At 37.7% G+C, this 16691-nt stretch overlaps 2 protein-coding genes across 2 annotated transcripts in view; one reads left to right on the forward strand and one right to left on the reverse strand.

The window, feature by feature from the left end:
• LOC123745879 (zinc finger and BTB domain-containing protein 17) overlaps positions 1-16691 on the reverse strand; it is a 583396-nt gene that overhangs the window by 155640 nt on the left and 411065 nt on the right. The gene's annotated exons all lie outside the window — the stretch shown is intronic.
• On the forward strand, positions 4373-9759 carry LOC138359003 (ribosome biogenesis regulatory protein homolog). The gene is given in 8 exon segments (XM_069317515.1): positions 4373-4591; positions 6910-7047; positions 7328-7448; positions 8300-8435; positions 8438-8535; positions 8765-8952; positions 8954-8998; positions 9325-9759. Coding segments are annotated over 8 exon segments (1155 nt in total). The 5' UTR covers positions 4373-4436; the 3' UTR covers positions 9599-9759.

Below are 16691 nucleotides of genomic sequence, written 5' to 3' on the forward strand. Positions count from 1 at the left end.
ATACATTAGATCTTTAGTGGATTATGCTGCACCTCTGCTTGCCTTGATGCCTGAAAGAAAGCTTGGACGGCTTGAAAAATTGCAGAACGAAGCCTTGAGGATAATCCTTGGGTGCCCTCGTATCACAAAGATACTTAACATGAGAAAGGAACTTAATATTCCGAGCGTCATTGATCGTGTTACTGAAATTAACTGTCAAATTGGTATAAAAATGCTTAGGCTAGCTCATCCTAACCCTTGCACAGAAGCCCTCCAGAATTTCTTTATTGAAGGTCAATATTGTTCTAAATGAATAACTAAAACTGGAACTGAACTCAGAATGTATCAGATTTATAATTTGTACGAAGAGAGACACAACGGCACTTTCCTGCACCGTGGGAGATTACACCCTTTCCAATTTTAATCCCTCCCTTTCCACCCAAGACGCAAATTAAAGATTAGCCCAAGCTTCGTCTTGAGGCAAAGCTCAACGCCTTAAACCATACTGATGCTCTCTCCACAGAGCATTCTCTCTCTCAAATCAAATACACTGATGGTTCCCTACAGCGCCAAACGGGTGCAGCTGGAAGTACAGCTGTTCTGGCAATGGGCGATGGCTTATATTTTGAGTGGGGAGCCCGTCTAAGTAATTGGGCCTCTACCCTTCAGACCGAACTATTTGCCTTGCTTCTTGCACTGAAATGTGTACAAGTCTCTAAAATTGATACATTAACTGTAAATGACTCTTTATCATCCTTAATTGCTCTCAACTCTTTAAGACATAACTGTAACATGCTTGTGTCTGAAGCTAGACACAAATACAACAAATTTATTAACGATGGGTGCATAATAAATGAACTAAACTAACTATGGGAACAGAGATTATTTCATGTGGACTCCATCTCATGTTGGCCTCCAAATGCATGAAAGAGCTGATGAGTTAGTCAAAGAATATGCCTTTAAAGGAGAAATTGAGTATAACCTTGGATTGTCAATAAGCAGTCTGAGAGCAATAATACACCAAGAACTTCAACAAAATCTTGTCGATACGTGGTACAGTGAAATCGACACCAGGAATTCCATCTATCATCATACTATCATGCAAGAGGAGCCACACATCTATGGATCATCCAATAAAATCAGCAGACTCTCTCTGGGAATTTTCATTATCTGCTGATGTAGACCTGACCAAATGTAAATTGTGTCAACAAAATTATTCGCACACCCTCTGTCACTTTGTGATGGAGTGCGGAAAGATACGTGAATTCAAAGACAACGCTCTAACAAATGTTCAAGAGATGTGTAAATATTTAATTAAAAATGATCTACTGCCAGAAGTCTTGGCAAAATATCCCCAGTTTGCTAACTGTAGGTAGTATCTGAGTGATTGTAACCTATCCACGGCTGCCCATTGGATGGTGGGCGGTGTGTAGGATAAACATATCAATTGTTTAATTAGTTAAATTAGAAACTGTACTTGTGGTCGGTCTCGAACCCATTGTTGATGTGACGATGTGCATTGAATTTTGTAACTAGTTCATCAAGATTGTAACTTGCTTAGCTATATGAATTGTGGGGCTCAGTCCCTGAGCCCATTATGTGCCTCTGAAACACTTTCCACTACCGCCCACAGGATGGATATGGGATGCATAATAAATGAACTAAACTAACTATTCACTAGAACAATAAGTACGAGTATTCACAATAACAATAGCTATGCAAATAAAGGGACCTGGTCTATGGAACTCACTCCATTACGAATTGAAAAGCTGTCCAACTTTTGCCTTATTAAAAACTCAAACCAAAAAGTACCTAATTTCATCTTCATAGTTTCCTACCTAGTGCTTTAAACTCGCACTGCATCTAGTGCTACCCACTGCCCTAAAATACGTACCAAAGCCATACAACTTTACCACTGTAATCATTGCTATCATATCATGGTTGTTATATTGAACGCATATTTTACTGCATTATACCTTGAAATAATCTTCAAATTATGCAAAAATGTACCTGTTGATAACCCTCAAATTTTACTTTAATGCACCTAATAATCTTTGTCAAATTGTCTTACAATGTATCTGTTAAAAAAAAATTGCTAGAAATTACCTACTTAAAATTATCTGACCCAGGGACCTGCCTGAAACGCAATGCGTTAATGGTTATACTGTACAAGAATGTAAAACCATCAATGCTATGTACTCTCATAAACCTATTGTACCTTCTCGTATATATATAAATAAATATAAATAAATAAATATGCAAACTACATATAACTAAAGCTACGACAAACAGAAATTAAGAGAGCACATTCTACCGACCTGAATTATTGTTATTGTTGTTTAAGGGCGACGACGATGGTGGGATCAGATGCGCCCCGGCGTACCCGTATAGTAATCGCAAATCCTAATGGCGAAACGAAGACGTGTAACACCAAAAACTAAGATGCCTCGCGTCAAAGAAACGCAGTCGGGCAGATGATTGGGGAGCTCCCGGAGTCCCTCAGGGTCAAGCAATGGGCAGCAAAACCAAAATCTCGGCCCACATTAAAACGCAAAAAAGTTATCCGGTGCCCTCCAGCAGAGCAGATGCTGGCAGTCCACCACGTCTGAGGGCACACCAGGGCTGGGGGCACACGTACCGAAGTCCGCTCGTCGTCAAGGATGAGCCAGGCAGGAGTCGACCTGAATTACACGCACGACACAACTGATCTGTCGGTCACCAAACAATAACAATCAAGCGAGCTGTTGTTGTTATAGATTCAGCTACTCGGAACAAGTTCCAAGTAACACGGGCTATGGTGAGCCCGTAACTTACCTGGCACAGGAGCAGGGCAAGTAGCACGGGCTATGGTGAGCCCGTAGTGGACTTACGTGGCACAGGAGCGGTGCTGAATGTGAATCAAGCGAGCATCCATCCGGTACAATAATAGCTCTATACTAATACGACAGATACACTTTTATTGCACATGCGTTGGTAAGATTATATGGCTGCATGGGCAAGAAAATATGCATATGTAATTACGCATGAGGTGCATAGGTAAGCGGAAATATATAAAAAAAAATCCATAGGCGTCATGAAGATTTGAACCTGCCACTGGGTACTCCCAAGCACACGCCATGTGTGGTAGAACTCCCATACCACACTTGAGTGTGTGCGGGTAATGTGTGAAACCCCGATTTAGTGTCAGCTGGATGCCTCAGGAACCTTAGAGGATTCAGTTGAATCCTAGGTTACATTACTTTTGTAGTGACAGGGTTCATAAGTTCACCAGTCAAGAAACTTTCGTACTAAAAGTGCCCTATCATAACCTACTAGAGGACCCTAAACAGAAAATAGGGCAGTATGTCAAATTCGCGAGCCGCTTCCATTTTCTAGTACGACGATTTGTGGCCGTTGGTGTATCCTTCAAGGATACGCTGGGGCCCATACGGCCCAACCACTTGGGCTGGACGGTAGAGCGAAGGTCTCGCTATATACAGGTCGGCGTTCAATCCCCGACTATCCAAGTGGGCCTCATTTCTTCCCCCCCCCCCATCCCAAATCCTTATCCTGACCCCTTCCCAGTGCTATAGTCGTGATGGCTTGGCGCTTTCCCCTGATAGTTCCCTCCCCTTGGAGCCCATACGGTCTCTGTCGTCGCGGCCCCTAAACCAACACCAACAAATAATAATAATGATAATAATAATAATAATAATAATAATAATAATAATTATTATATTATTATTATAATAATAATAATTATTATTATTATTATTATTATAATTAATAATAATAATAATTATTATTATTATAATTAATAATAATTATTATTATTATTATTATAATTAATAATTATTATTATTATTATAGTAACAATTATAGTTATAATAATAATAATTATAATAATAATTATTATTATTATTATTTACATACAAGAATGTACATTGGGTTTGTGAGAATACATAACATAGGTGTTCTTGCAAAACCTTGCAAAAACACGCATAGTGTTTCGGTTAGAATAGAACCTAATCGCCTAATAATCACCAACAGAACTTAAACACCTAACTTTGTGTACGTCTAACTATACATTGAATTTTATTGTATAATATTAATTTATATATGAGGGAAAACCTATTTTTATTACACAGTATCCTACCTTCATTCTTATGTTCTTATTTACTGCTAGGTGGACAGGGGCATTAGGTGATTGGAAACGACTCAAACTAGAAATTCTCGATTTTAAGTCGAACACTTGCCAAATCGCTGTGCCTACACAATTATATGCATATATCTTTACAATGCATATTATTTCTAAATAAAGTACAGTATATTATTATCAGTATCATACAATTTTTGATGTTAAAATTTTGGATGTAATTTGTAATATATTTGGTAGCCGTTCTTCCTCTACCGCCTATCCGGATTGAGTAGGCGGTAGAGGAACGTTGCCTGAGCCTCGTGGTGTAAACAAATCCATCATGGGAGACACTGCTGCTGCCCTCGTCCACGAGATTATCACCAAGGCCAGTGAGGAGCAGAAGGCTGTTGAAGTACATAAGGACATACAGCTAGAGTATGACTTGGGGAACTTGCTGGTGACGGATAAGAACACGCTCGATGAAAAGTTAATCAGGTGAGCCTAGTGTGAATGTCCAGCTGGAAGAAGTATCTGAAAACTGCCTTGGGATTAATTGTATGAAGTTACATTTCTCACTTTATACCCAAAACAAAATTGTTACGTAAGGACAGGTTTTGTGATTTAGGTTTCTTCATAGATGTGCAGTTTTTTTATTTTATTTTTATTTTTAATTTTTTTTTTTAGCATTGTACTCGCCTTGTCTCCGTGGTGTAGTGGTAAGACACTCGCCTGGCATTCCGCGAGCGCTTTGTCATGGGTTCGTATCCTGGCCAGGGAGTTTTTAATGGGCGCAAATCCTTAACTGTAGCCTCTGTTTAACTCAACAGTAAAATGTGCACTTGGTTGTAACAACGATTCTTCGCAGCGGGGATCGTATTCCAGGGACCTGCCCGAAACGCTACGCGTACTAGTGGCTGTACAAGAATGTAACAACTCTTGTATATATCTCAAAAAAAAAAAAAAATATTTGTGCTGTGGGGGTTGAGCTTTTGGATCTTTAGTCCCGCCTCTCAACTTTCAATCTACTGGTGTACAGATTCCTTATCTTCTTGAGTTCTATTATATCTACATTTGAAACTGCATGGAGTCTACCTCCACCACATCACTTCCAAGTGCATTCCATTTACTATCTACTATGATAATGAAAACGTTCTTTCTAATGTCTCTGTGGGTCATTTGAATACTCAGCTTCCACCTGTGTCCCCTTGTGTATGACTACCTGTGCTAAATAATCCATCCTTGTCTACCCTGTGTATGCGAGACCTGACTGAAAACTATCAATGGGAGGATAAAACTTTCATGTTTTTAATGGGGGGATAAAACTTCATGTTTTCAATGGGAGGATAAAACTTTCATGCAGTTTCACACAAACTGTATGCCCCAGGTTACCAAGTTGAATTAGCTGAATTTCTTATGACATGTTTAAAAAATTAAATTAACCTAGCCTAACCCTTTAAAGTTATTGTATAAGTGCTTGTACAGTATTTGTTTGCTCTTCCTAATATCAGACAATGCTCATAGCTATCCCAAATTCTTTTGCAACACAAATTGGCATGGCCATTTTCACACGTTAAGTGATTATACTTATTCATAATTGTTAAAATAACTTGCTTACACTTCCATGTTGATTGCTGCTGCTATCAGACATGTTCTTGGTAAAATATTATCCAAGTTTGTGTTAAAGGAAAAACGTTTGGAAAGAAAATTTTTTGGTTCCGGACTGCCGGGTGAAACACACAGGTAGAAAAGTTTGAGGTGTCTGATCCGCTTAAGGCATGGTGTGAAGATCGCCAGACGAAAGAACTCATATTTTATCAGGAAAATTTTTATCAGGAAAATGTACCATGCAGATTATATACACAGTTTCAACAATCAATAATTGTTATAATATTTAATATTTTTTAATTGTTTTAATGTACAGTAATTGTGTTATAAATAAAGGCATGTCGTTCAGTAAAAAAATCTGCAAATCCCAGTGATTTGGATTTTTCTCTGAATTAAGTGAACTAAAAGTCCACATCAGTACTAAAATTACTATCCAAACAGGAGGATGGGCTGCATTTGTGAATATGCCCTAGGTCACCAATTTGCACAGTGCTTCTTCATTCATAATACAGTACTGTAGAAGAAGTGTCCACATATGAAACCTATATAATCACACACACATCAAATTTAACACTGCAGGATGCACATTAAAACTAGCATTGCTTAATTGTTCCAGTCTGTTCATGATAAATTTTGGGTAGTTTCTCTTGCTAGTGTTGTGAGTGTTGTTACCATTACATCACTGGGTGCTTAATTTTTTTTTTAGTTCTCGGTGAAGGGTATTATAAAAAGATGTACCTGTATATCCAGCCCAGATCTCCAACTTCTTATATTGTGGGGAATGTTGAGCTGATTACACCACACACATGAGACTGCTACATCCCTATACATGCTTCCAAATTTATTTTCAGTGAATGTACTTACAGAAGTATCAGTTTTATTTAGCCTTTACTATAGAATCAGAATACAGTACCTTGAATTAAGCTACTATGATTGCCTGTCAAAAGCGTGTGTATGTGTGCATTATACTTTCATTTAAATAAAGAACAAATTTTTTTGTTTCATAAAGTACTGTTTGTATATTTGCATGCTCATCAGTAATTTTATTAATTCCATATAGAGTAAGATATACTGTTTATAAAAAGTTCAAGGTAGGGAGGCTTTTTAAAGTAGTGTATAATTAATGATCCACTGCTTAATAGGGCTACTCCAGGTGATGATTTTTAGTATACATTATTATGGCAGTACAGTACTATATTATATTACAGAGATGCAGATGAAGGTGATGCTTACCTGCGCAGTTTAGCTCGTGATGGCATACAAGCTCTCCTGACAAAAGTTTGGGATTTGCCATCGGAGCAGATTGATAATGCAATATATGTAACATTACCGAAGCCAATCACCAGGTGAGTTTCCAAGATAGTTATATATAATAGTTTGATTTTAAACAAATTTTAATTTTTTTTTATTGAATAAGGTTTAAAAATAATGTTTGTTTTCACTAGGCCTATGCCAAATGTGTTATTAAAACATTTTTAAGTTTTTCAGCTTGTTTGTGGAATGTATTTTAGCTGTCCTAACTTTTTTTTTTTTGCTAAATAAATATTGGCTTTTGATATCATATAAAGTGTTGAGTGATATACTTAAATTAAAACTATTGCATTTGTTTTCTCCTTGATGTGGCAGATTACCAAGAGAAAAACCTGTACCTAAAGGCACTACATTAACAAAATGGGAGCAATATGCCCGTGAAAAAGGCTTTAAGAGGAAGAAAAAAGACAAGAAAGTTTGGGATGATGTTGTCAAGGTAATAAACTGAAACCTTTCCAAGAAAGTTTGGTAGCACTGACTTAGTTTATATATATATATATATATATATATAAACTTTAACTGTTTCAAGATACATATAATAATTTACATTATTGGCATATGTGTACACTTAAGGTGTGGTGGCAGGGTGATTATTGTATCAAGTAACTAAACCATTTGAGTTATATCTATATGTTCATGTTTGACTTTTATCTCTACAGTTTGTGTACATGTAGCTTGTCTGCATATACTGTATTTAGTACAGAATAGACTACAACAAAAAACAATTATGCCCACACAAAAATAATCATCTACCAGTACTATCCACTAGTTATCTTCAGGTGCTTGGAGTAGGTTTAAGACCTAAGCAGATTTCTGCCACCCTATGTCATCTCTACTATTGAAGTAAACCCAACCTAATCCAACCTTACCTAATTTATCTAATCCTAACCTAACCACAATAAGATGTTATATATGTACTGTATACAGTATGCACAAGGTGTGTAATGTTACTATGATGTCATTATTTTCTCCCAGTTCAGGTAGTAGATTCCACTGGGTGCTTGAAAGGTTAGAAATTTAGTGTGTTAGGAATGTTTTAGGCAGTAGTTTGTTCCATATAACGGTCATGGAATGGAAACGTGAGATAACATTCCACTTTAATCTAGGAATAGTTACTTTTGAGTATTGATTCATGATTACAATGAATTTTTTCCTTAATTTTATATTTTAAATGGATTTATTTATAAAAGATATAAAAACTTGTGCTAGTTATTTTTGGTAAAAATTTGCATGTTATAATATTGGGAAGAATAATGTAAATTCAGTGTTTAGTATCTATCCTTACAGCGCTGGGTTCCTCGGTTTGGATATCGTAAAGTACAAGCAGAAAAAGAGAAGAACTGGGTTAAAGAAGTACCAGATCATGGAGATCCATATGAGGATCAGTTTGCTAAAGTAGCAGAGATAAAAAAGGAAAACATAGCCAAAACGAGTTCCAACGCTTGCGAAATATAGCCAAGCACAGAAAAGTGAAGGTTCCCAATGTTGGTGTCACTGGGAATGAATATGCATCAACGAAAGATGTAAGTGTGATATTGGTTGTATATTGAAGATATTTAAATGAATAGTTTTAGATGGAATATATTATGTTACAAAGGAAATTATGGATCCTGGTGGAGTAGTTAGAAATGTTAATGCATGGTATTGTTTCCTAAATACTGAGCAGTGATAAGGACTGAATTTGTTCAGTATTATTATATCCAACCTTTAGATTTGTAAACTTTTTTGTTCACTATTACCTATGTATTTCAGTTGGGATTAGCTATGCATTATGCACGAACTGCAACAGCTTCATTAGGCAAGTTTCAGCCAGCCCTTCCAGATGAGAAGAAAATGAAAGGCCTGGGTAAAAAACGTAAGCAGCAAGAAACCACAGGTGATGGACAGGCAGAGAAGAAACGGTACATGGAAGTTCTTGAAAAGATGGATAAGCCAATCTTAATCTGATGGAGCAATCCACAAGCAGATCAGAGATGAGAATGTACTGTAAGTACATAAATTATTATTATTATTATTAGTAGTAGTAGTAGCAGTAGTAGTTTCATTCAATCTATACAAAATATTCATGATTGTATGTACTGTACATATTGATAGACTACTATTTTCTTGATGTATTAATTATGGCTAGTACATGTATTAGAAAGAGCTATTGCATATTATACAAGACAGGATCTTGGAGGTGATATACTGTAGTTAAATAACAAATAATTTTTCTATACCATGCATAGCTTATCATAGTTGTCCCTAGAAAAAGTAGGTTATCTTGTATGTATGAATTATATATATAAACCAAAGCTGCTTCTACCTTTCAGAATGGATCTTGATCGCAAGGGCGGGAAGAAACACTCGAGAAGATCCAAAATGGGAGGCCGACACCGCACCACCTCTGATCATAGAGCTGTCAAACTGGGCAAAGGTGTTCATAAAGCTCAAGGCAAATCAAAGGGTAAAGGAAATATTGGCATGAAATCTAAGTTTGGGGGTAAAATGCTAGGTAAAGGGAAAAGTGGGGCCAAAGGGCAGGTTATGGGTAAAGGGAAAGTTGGGGCAAAGGAAAGTTTATGGGTAAAGGAAAGGTGGGGGTAAAGGGAAGGTGGAGGTAAAGGGAAGCATTAGAAGTATTACTTTAAGGAGGTAATAGTTCTCATGATAAGTTTCTGAATGTGATTATCTGGAAAGCCTAATATATCTAGAAAATTATAAAAAAATGACTGTTAATTATGTGATCTAATAAATGTTGATGGCTATTCATTTAGTTTTCTCTTAGACCTGTAAATCACTGCTGAAATGAATAGTGCAGGAATAAAATTCTCACTAAATAAATAAACCTCCAAAAGATTTATTAATATATTGAAGATATTAGTGAAAATATATGGAAGGAAGAGATACTAGAAGAGACTTTGAGAACTTATGTTAATGCAGTCCAGTTGACAATTGTCTGTGAAGGGTACAACAATTTCTGTACATTTCTACAGTTTAGTTGCATATCCAGATTCCAGTCATATTGTCCAACAATCTCAATTTAAATTGGCTGCCCTTGTCCACTGTCACTATTTGATGTCCGGATCTTGTTCCCAGTAATTTTTCACTTGAAAGCTGTGAGGTTACATTTCCTAAGGAATCACAGTACAGTGCAGTACCTAGAATTAGGTTAGGTTAGTAATGGTCTTACTGTAAGGAAGGGACCTTGCAGGAAAGCTACCTTTCAAATTTTCTGCCAGTGCACCCAACAGCACATGTGCAGAGTTAGTCTATAATCACAGTGAGAGAACGATATTCTCCAAAAAGATGTAAACAAGTACCAAATACTGTATTGTTAACAACTATTCCAAACTATTGATACTATTCAAACTATGTCCAATTATGACATACGTTTCCAGTTACAGAAGTACATTCTGTGACTGGAAAAGCATGTTGAAAAATGTGTTACATGTGGAAAACCAGTTTTAAACTAGATAAATTAAAAATAAATAGATGGGGACCAGAAAAATGCTGGAACCCCAGGATGGAGGGAGAGTGTGAACAGTGGATGTTGACTTCTCTCAGCAGCGGTGCTGTGCAGATCTCCCTAATTATTGATTCAAGTCGGAGGGGCACCCTACATGATATAGTAACTAGAATAGACTTATTAATTTGTGGTGCTATTTCTATGATAGAAGTAGGATATATTGTATTTATATACAATGTTGTATAGTGTGTATATACCAGTCAACCCAGTGGTTGACTGGTATAGTTTGTGTGATTTTCTGTAATGTTGTGTAGCCGTGTAATCTGGTAGGTTGGCCTGGGCCACGTGTTGTGTTGGAGGTTAGCAACAGTGCCCAAGTCCCAGTGAATAAGAAAGATAACTGTAATAAAATCCAAGAAGTACACTTTTCCAGTGTACCAAGGTAGTGACCAGGTGGAGCTTAGGGGATACTGTATATATATATATTTTTTATTGTAAGGAGAGTCCAAGTTTTAGGACTTAGTAATATATCTTGTCTTTATTCCAATAGTGTGTACACATTACAGCATGCTCCTGATATATCTTGTACCTTTAAGTTTGACTATAGCAATAAACTCCTGTATGAACCCTGAGTTTAACTGCCACAGTCTTTCCCGAGATTGAGGTCTCTAGTTTATTGTATGAAATATAACCTCTGTATTCGGTATGTCCTAGAATCACCGAGTATAACACCGAGTCTTACTGTTCCTAGTGATCATTATAATCGCCCTCCCCTCATTTATTCAGTAAGGACGAGTAGCAAGAAGCTCGTGCCTTACACGTTTTCTGGTCCCCCATCTATTTCTTTTTCATTTATTTAAAACTGGTTTTCCACATTTAACAGTTATATTTTTTAACATGCTTTTCAAGTCACAGAATGTTCTTGGAATAGTTTCTTTTAACAATATTTGGTACTTTACACACAAAAATCACAATAGCGTGATGCATCAAATGAACAAATCCACAAGGGCCGTGACGAGGGTTTGAACATACGTCTGGGATGCTCTCGGATGTAGCTTCGAACCCTCGTCACGGTCCTTTTGGATTTGTTCATTTAATATTGGTATTTGTTTACATCTCTTTAAAGAATGTCGTTCTCTCACTGTGATTAGACTAACTCTGCACTGGCTGGAGATTTGAAAGGCAGCTTTCCTGCAAGGTCCCTACCTTATAGTACATAGTGAATATGGACTTTTAAGTTCCTTATTTATATTTTTATATGCTGTTTCTTTTGTTCACAAACTTCCCATATCACTAATGTTATCCTGTTCACATTGTTTTCTTTTATTGTTTCTTCTTGTCTACCTCTTATGGTGTCGTTTCCTACAGGCTTCCTTTCTCCCTGTGTATTTTCTACTATCCATTTTACTCTTCATCTGTGCATTTTTTTTATGAATTTTATAGAAAGGTTTCTGGCAGTCTAGTAAGTAATTATCAAAAGAAGACACCAAGCCATGAAGACTATGTACTGTAGCACCAGGTCAGTCTAGGAAGCAGCAGTGTACTCATCATTTTTTGCCTTATTTAGTGAACTTGTCACAAATAGTAAAGGTTGTCAGGCATGATTTTTTCCTCAAGCTGTATTGTTCCTTGTATTGTATTGACCAACATGGCTGGGAACCCAGCAAAACTCTACTGACGTAAATTTACTGGAGATAAGAAACAGCCAATGTTCAATCTCGATGACTACCGGGTGGACCGGATTAAAGGACCCCAAAGCCATGAAAGCCCTACGAGAGTCAACTATCACCACAGAGGAAGACTGACAATGAGAAAGCAGGAGACGAAGAGCATAAAGAATATCATAAATACATTATCATACCTGCCATATCATACCTGCCCGAAACGCTGCGCGTGCTAGTGGCTTTACAAGACTGTAATTACCATATTTGTATCCTCACATTCCTTATGTACATTCTTGTATATGCATAAATAAATAAATAAATAAATAAAGTTCTGCTGTGAAGATGCTAGCCTCCGGAGGAAGGCGACACATATAAGTGTTCAGGAAAAACAACAGAAAAGTGCTCAAAGGAAAAGGCGTTCAGAACAGTAGGAGGCGTAAAAGCTTTAGTGATGCGGGTCAGGGACGTACAAAATTTGGGAAGGGGCAAGGACGGAACAATACGAGGAAAAACATTTGTAATACGAACGAGAATCTTGTAAGCAAGACAACGGACATAAAGAGGAAAGTGGTGAAGAGGAACAGGAACTACAGGAGGAGTAAAAGTCAAAGCATGACAAGAGGCGAGAATGAGGATGCTGTAAGGACCGTGCAAGATAGCGAAGACAGTAGCGACCACGGCGGTTCTGGAGAGATAGGAAGCCAGTGTCAGCGTACAAGCTGAGGACAGGAGTTGAACGAAAGGCACCAGAGCTGAGGCACAACCCAGTATGATGCAAAGGATCAAGACATGAAGAGTAGAGGGAGAAGCAGAAGAGTATGCAGGGCAACCATAATCGAGTTTAGACAGGACGAGAGGATTGCAAATAGAGGAGCGTGCGCCTATCTGCTCCCCAAGAAGTATGGGACAAAACCTTAAGTAGGTTAAGGGCCCCTAGAGCATTCAACTCAGAGGTAAAAGATATGGGGCAACCAAGACAAACGAGTGTCAAAGATTAACCCCAAAAGCTTCGCGGAATCTTTGTACACACGGGGATGACCATAAAGTGACAAAGAAGGACGACATGCTTTCGAGTAAAAGTCATAGCACTGAGAGAACTTGAGAGTTCTCGAGAACGTTTTCTTAGTTGCAGAGAACTTGAAGCCTTGATTGGTGGCCCAAGACGCCACTGCATCAATCGCAAGTTGAAGCCGCTGTTGAAGGAGAGGCGAATCATCACCTCGACAGCAAAGAGTAAGATCGTCGACATAAAGAGCGGAGAAGATGCCAGAAGGAAGAGAGGAAAGAAGACCATTGAGGGCAACCAGAAAAAGAGTAGTGCTCAGAACACTACCTTGGGGTACACCTTCGTATTGCCGAAAAGAGGCAGAGAGAGTGGTACCAAGCCTGACTCGAAAGGAACGACGAGAGAGGAAGCTTTGGAGGAAGAGAGGGAGATTACCACGAAGGCCAAAAAAAACGAAGTTGGGACAGAATATAGTATCTCCAGGTTGTGTCAAGCCTTTTCCAGGTCAAAAAGGACAGCAACACACGGAGGTCTTCGCAGCAAAAGCAGTACGAATATAGACCTTCAAGTTCACCAGGACACATCAGTTGTGCTGCGGCACTTGCAAAAACCAAATTGAGAATGAGAGAGGTGGGGATGGTGTTCCAAGAACCACATCAGACGAACATTTACCATACATTCAAAGAGTTTGCAGACACAACTCGTGAGGGGCAATAGGGCGGAAGTCCTTAGGGGATGTCCCGAGAGACATCATACAGGAGTTGTGTTTGGCTGACTGTAGACCAGTCAAAACCGGGCCTGCTCGGAGAGTGAGGGAAGTGAGCTTTACAGACAGAGGGAGGGTTTACAGAGGGACTTTACAGACAGCCGGAGGGTTAACCAAGACTGAAGCCTTTACACTGCCAAACAACAACTCAAACAATTCACATTCAAGAGAAACATTCAAAATTAGTGCAACACTTATAGTATTGAGTGCCACCACCAGGGCACTCAATACTATAAGTGCACAAGCTGCACAATACAAGCTTTGTGCAGCTTGTGCACAAAGTCGTCATCTTTGGTCAGTTCTGGAGCTGAACAGCCTACAAATAAACCAACTAACCTTGTAGAAATGGAGGGTGTCAGGGAGCCACCGGGGCTCATCCAGAAAGAAGAATTTCATTACATTCAATGATGGATTTCTGGGGGGAGTCTCCAGTGCCTTTCTGAAGCTATCCTCAGAGCACAAAACACGGAATTTACCAGGAAGGAAGAGAGGCATCCACTAGACTAAAAATAATCCAGTCTAGGAAATGTGGCCCAAAGCAACATATGACCAACTGGGACCAGGAACAATAACCAAAATATCAGGCCACCAGAATCCTGTTAGAATGTGGAAATTCTTGAGCCCGGATATAAGCCCAGGACATGTTCGAAAAGACCAAGGCCAATGCAGCATACTAATGATCATCATGGGCCCAAGGATGAAGCTCAGGCTGGCTAGATTTGATGACACTGCAGATGACTTGGGCTGCAGACACTGCCCACCAGGGCCAAGGGAACAAAAAAGAAGAGAGAAGCCTCCAGAGAAGAGCCTTAAGCGCCTCAACTCTACATCCGGAGACGAGAGCCGGCAAAAACTTGGCTTTGAGAAATATATTATGATCCGAAGGGGAAATCATAAAATGAGGTGTGGAGAGGGAGACCAATATTTGGTCAAGAGACCAGGATGGCTTTGAGGTCACCACCAGCTCATGCCTGAGGTGAAAAACATTTTTATATATGTGACACCAAGAATAAGTTTAACAAAATGCAAATTCATTGTCAACATTTTATTGATATGTCCATAAAATACATGGTGGTATTTATCACAGATAAAAATTATAATGGAATAATGTATAGTCTTTGGTATAATTAATTTACAAATGGCACCTGAATATGGTTTATAAATATACCAAGATAAATTAATACCTTTCACACACAATGACATTGGACACAGGTACAAATTACACAAAGGACACACACAAAAATTAATGTATCACTGGCTAATTTAGCTAATTTTAGACAGTACAATGGTGACAAGGATAACTTATGGGTGTGGCAAGGTGTCTTGGCATAACTGGTGCATCCCCTTAGCTAAAACATGAGAATTTGATTGATTAAACAAAATTTCAGTATTCAAACAGGTGTGAATTTCTAAAGAGAACAAAAAAAATGAAAGAAAGAAATTAGAAAAAGTACTGTACTTGACTTACACTGAGAATGTTAAATACAGTTAAAATGTTGCTGTATTCAATGTGTGTAAACATTAACAAGATATATAAGAACTGCCTTGCATGAGTCAATAGGTCTTCTACAGCTTCCTGTATTCTTATGTCCCTAAATATAGAAAGAAAAACAAAGAACAGAAGGTGAGTGACATGCATGAAATTATGAACAAATGGTACAATGCAAAGCAAACAAGGGGCTTCAGCACATAAATACCTGTGAAGTGTGTGTGGTGATTTTAGTGCTTGCAAGTTCTATACAAATCATACAGTTTAAAGAATTTATTTATAAGCTATATGAAAGTTCCAAATCAGATTTCAATAGTGCTTACTAATCTACAAGTCTAATACATATTCAGTACTAAAATACACATTTCTGATATACATTTCATAATAATAATGCAAGTTATGTCTTTCATAATTGATATACAGGGTATTATTAATATATTACACATTGTAATTGCCATCTCTTGTTCATACCGCATATTGTTAAGTTCCTCTTTAGTAAATACAGATATAAAATATTTACTAAAAATACTACTCATCTCCTTGTCATTATCCGTTATTTGACCTGTCTCAGTTTTAATGAACCTATCCTTTCCCTAGTCTTAGTTCGATATAAGTGAAAAAACCCTTTAGGATTTGTCTTCGCTATGTTAACATTGTTAACACGTTAACAATGTTAACAATGTCCATCTGAAGCTGAATTGCATTTGATGATTTGCTTCCAAATAAGATGTAGTAGGTCTTTTCTATGTTAGTGTGAGGTTGTTGGTTGATATCCATAAGTGAAAATTGTTTAGTTCAATGTTTACAACAATATTTAGTATGTGGGGGTTACACACACATTGACATTGATAATGTCAACCCATGTCTTGCTATTTTCAAACAATACTGTTTTTGACCAACTTGTATAACTACTGATTTCTGCCATGTTTTATTAATTTGACACCTTGCCTGAAACGCTGTGTGTATTAGTGGCGCAAGGAATTATATGTACTAGCTCTATCTAGAAATATAACATTGTGTTTGTAACTTATCATTTATGTATGTACAGTATGTACTTTTGCCTGAATAAACATTTGATTTGATTTGATATGATTTGATACTGAATATAACAATGAATTATTCTCGATTTATATTACTACAAAAAAGCATTAAATAAATGCCTCCCGATCTCTGGTTGCAACGACTTCCTCACTCCACGTATTGGGGTTGGTCGCAAATAGTTCAATGAATCGGGGGTCCACTGTATTTTGAATATATTTCTTAAGAGGGCCTAAATGGAAAGTATTTATAAAATACATATGCAAAA

Source organism: Procambarus clarkii, chromosome 88 (genome assembly GCF_040958095.1).
Source record: "Procambarus clarkii isolate CNS0578487 chromosome 88, FALCON_Pclarkii_2.0, whole genome shotgun sequence".
Classification (NCBI taxonomy): Eukaryota; Metazoa; Arthropoda; class Malacostraca; order Decapoda; family Cambaridae; genus Procambarus; species Procambarus clarkii.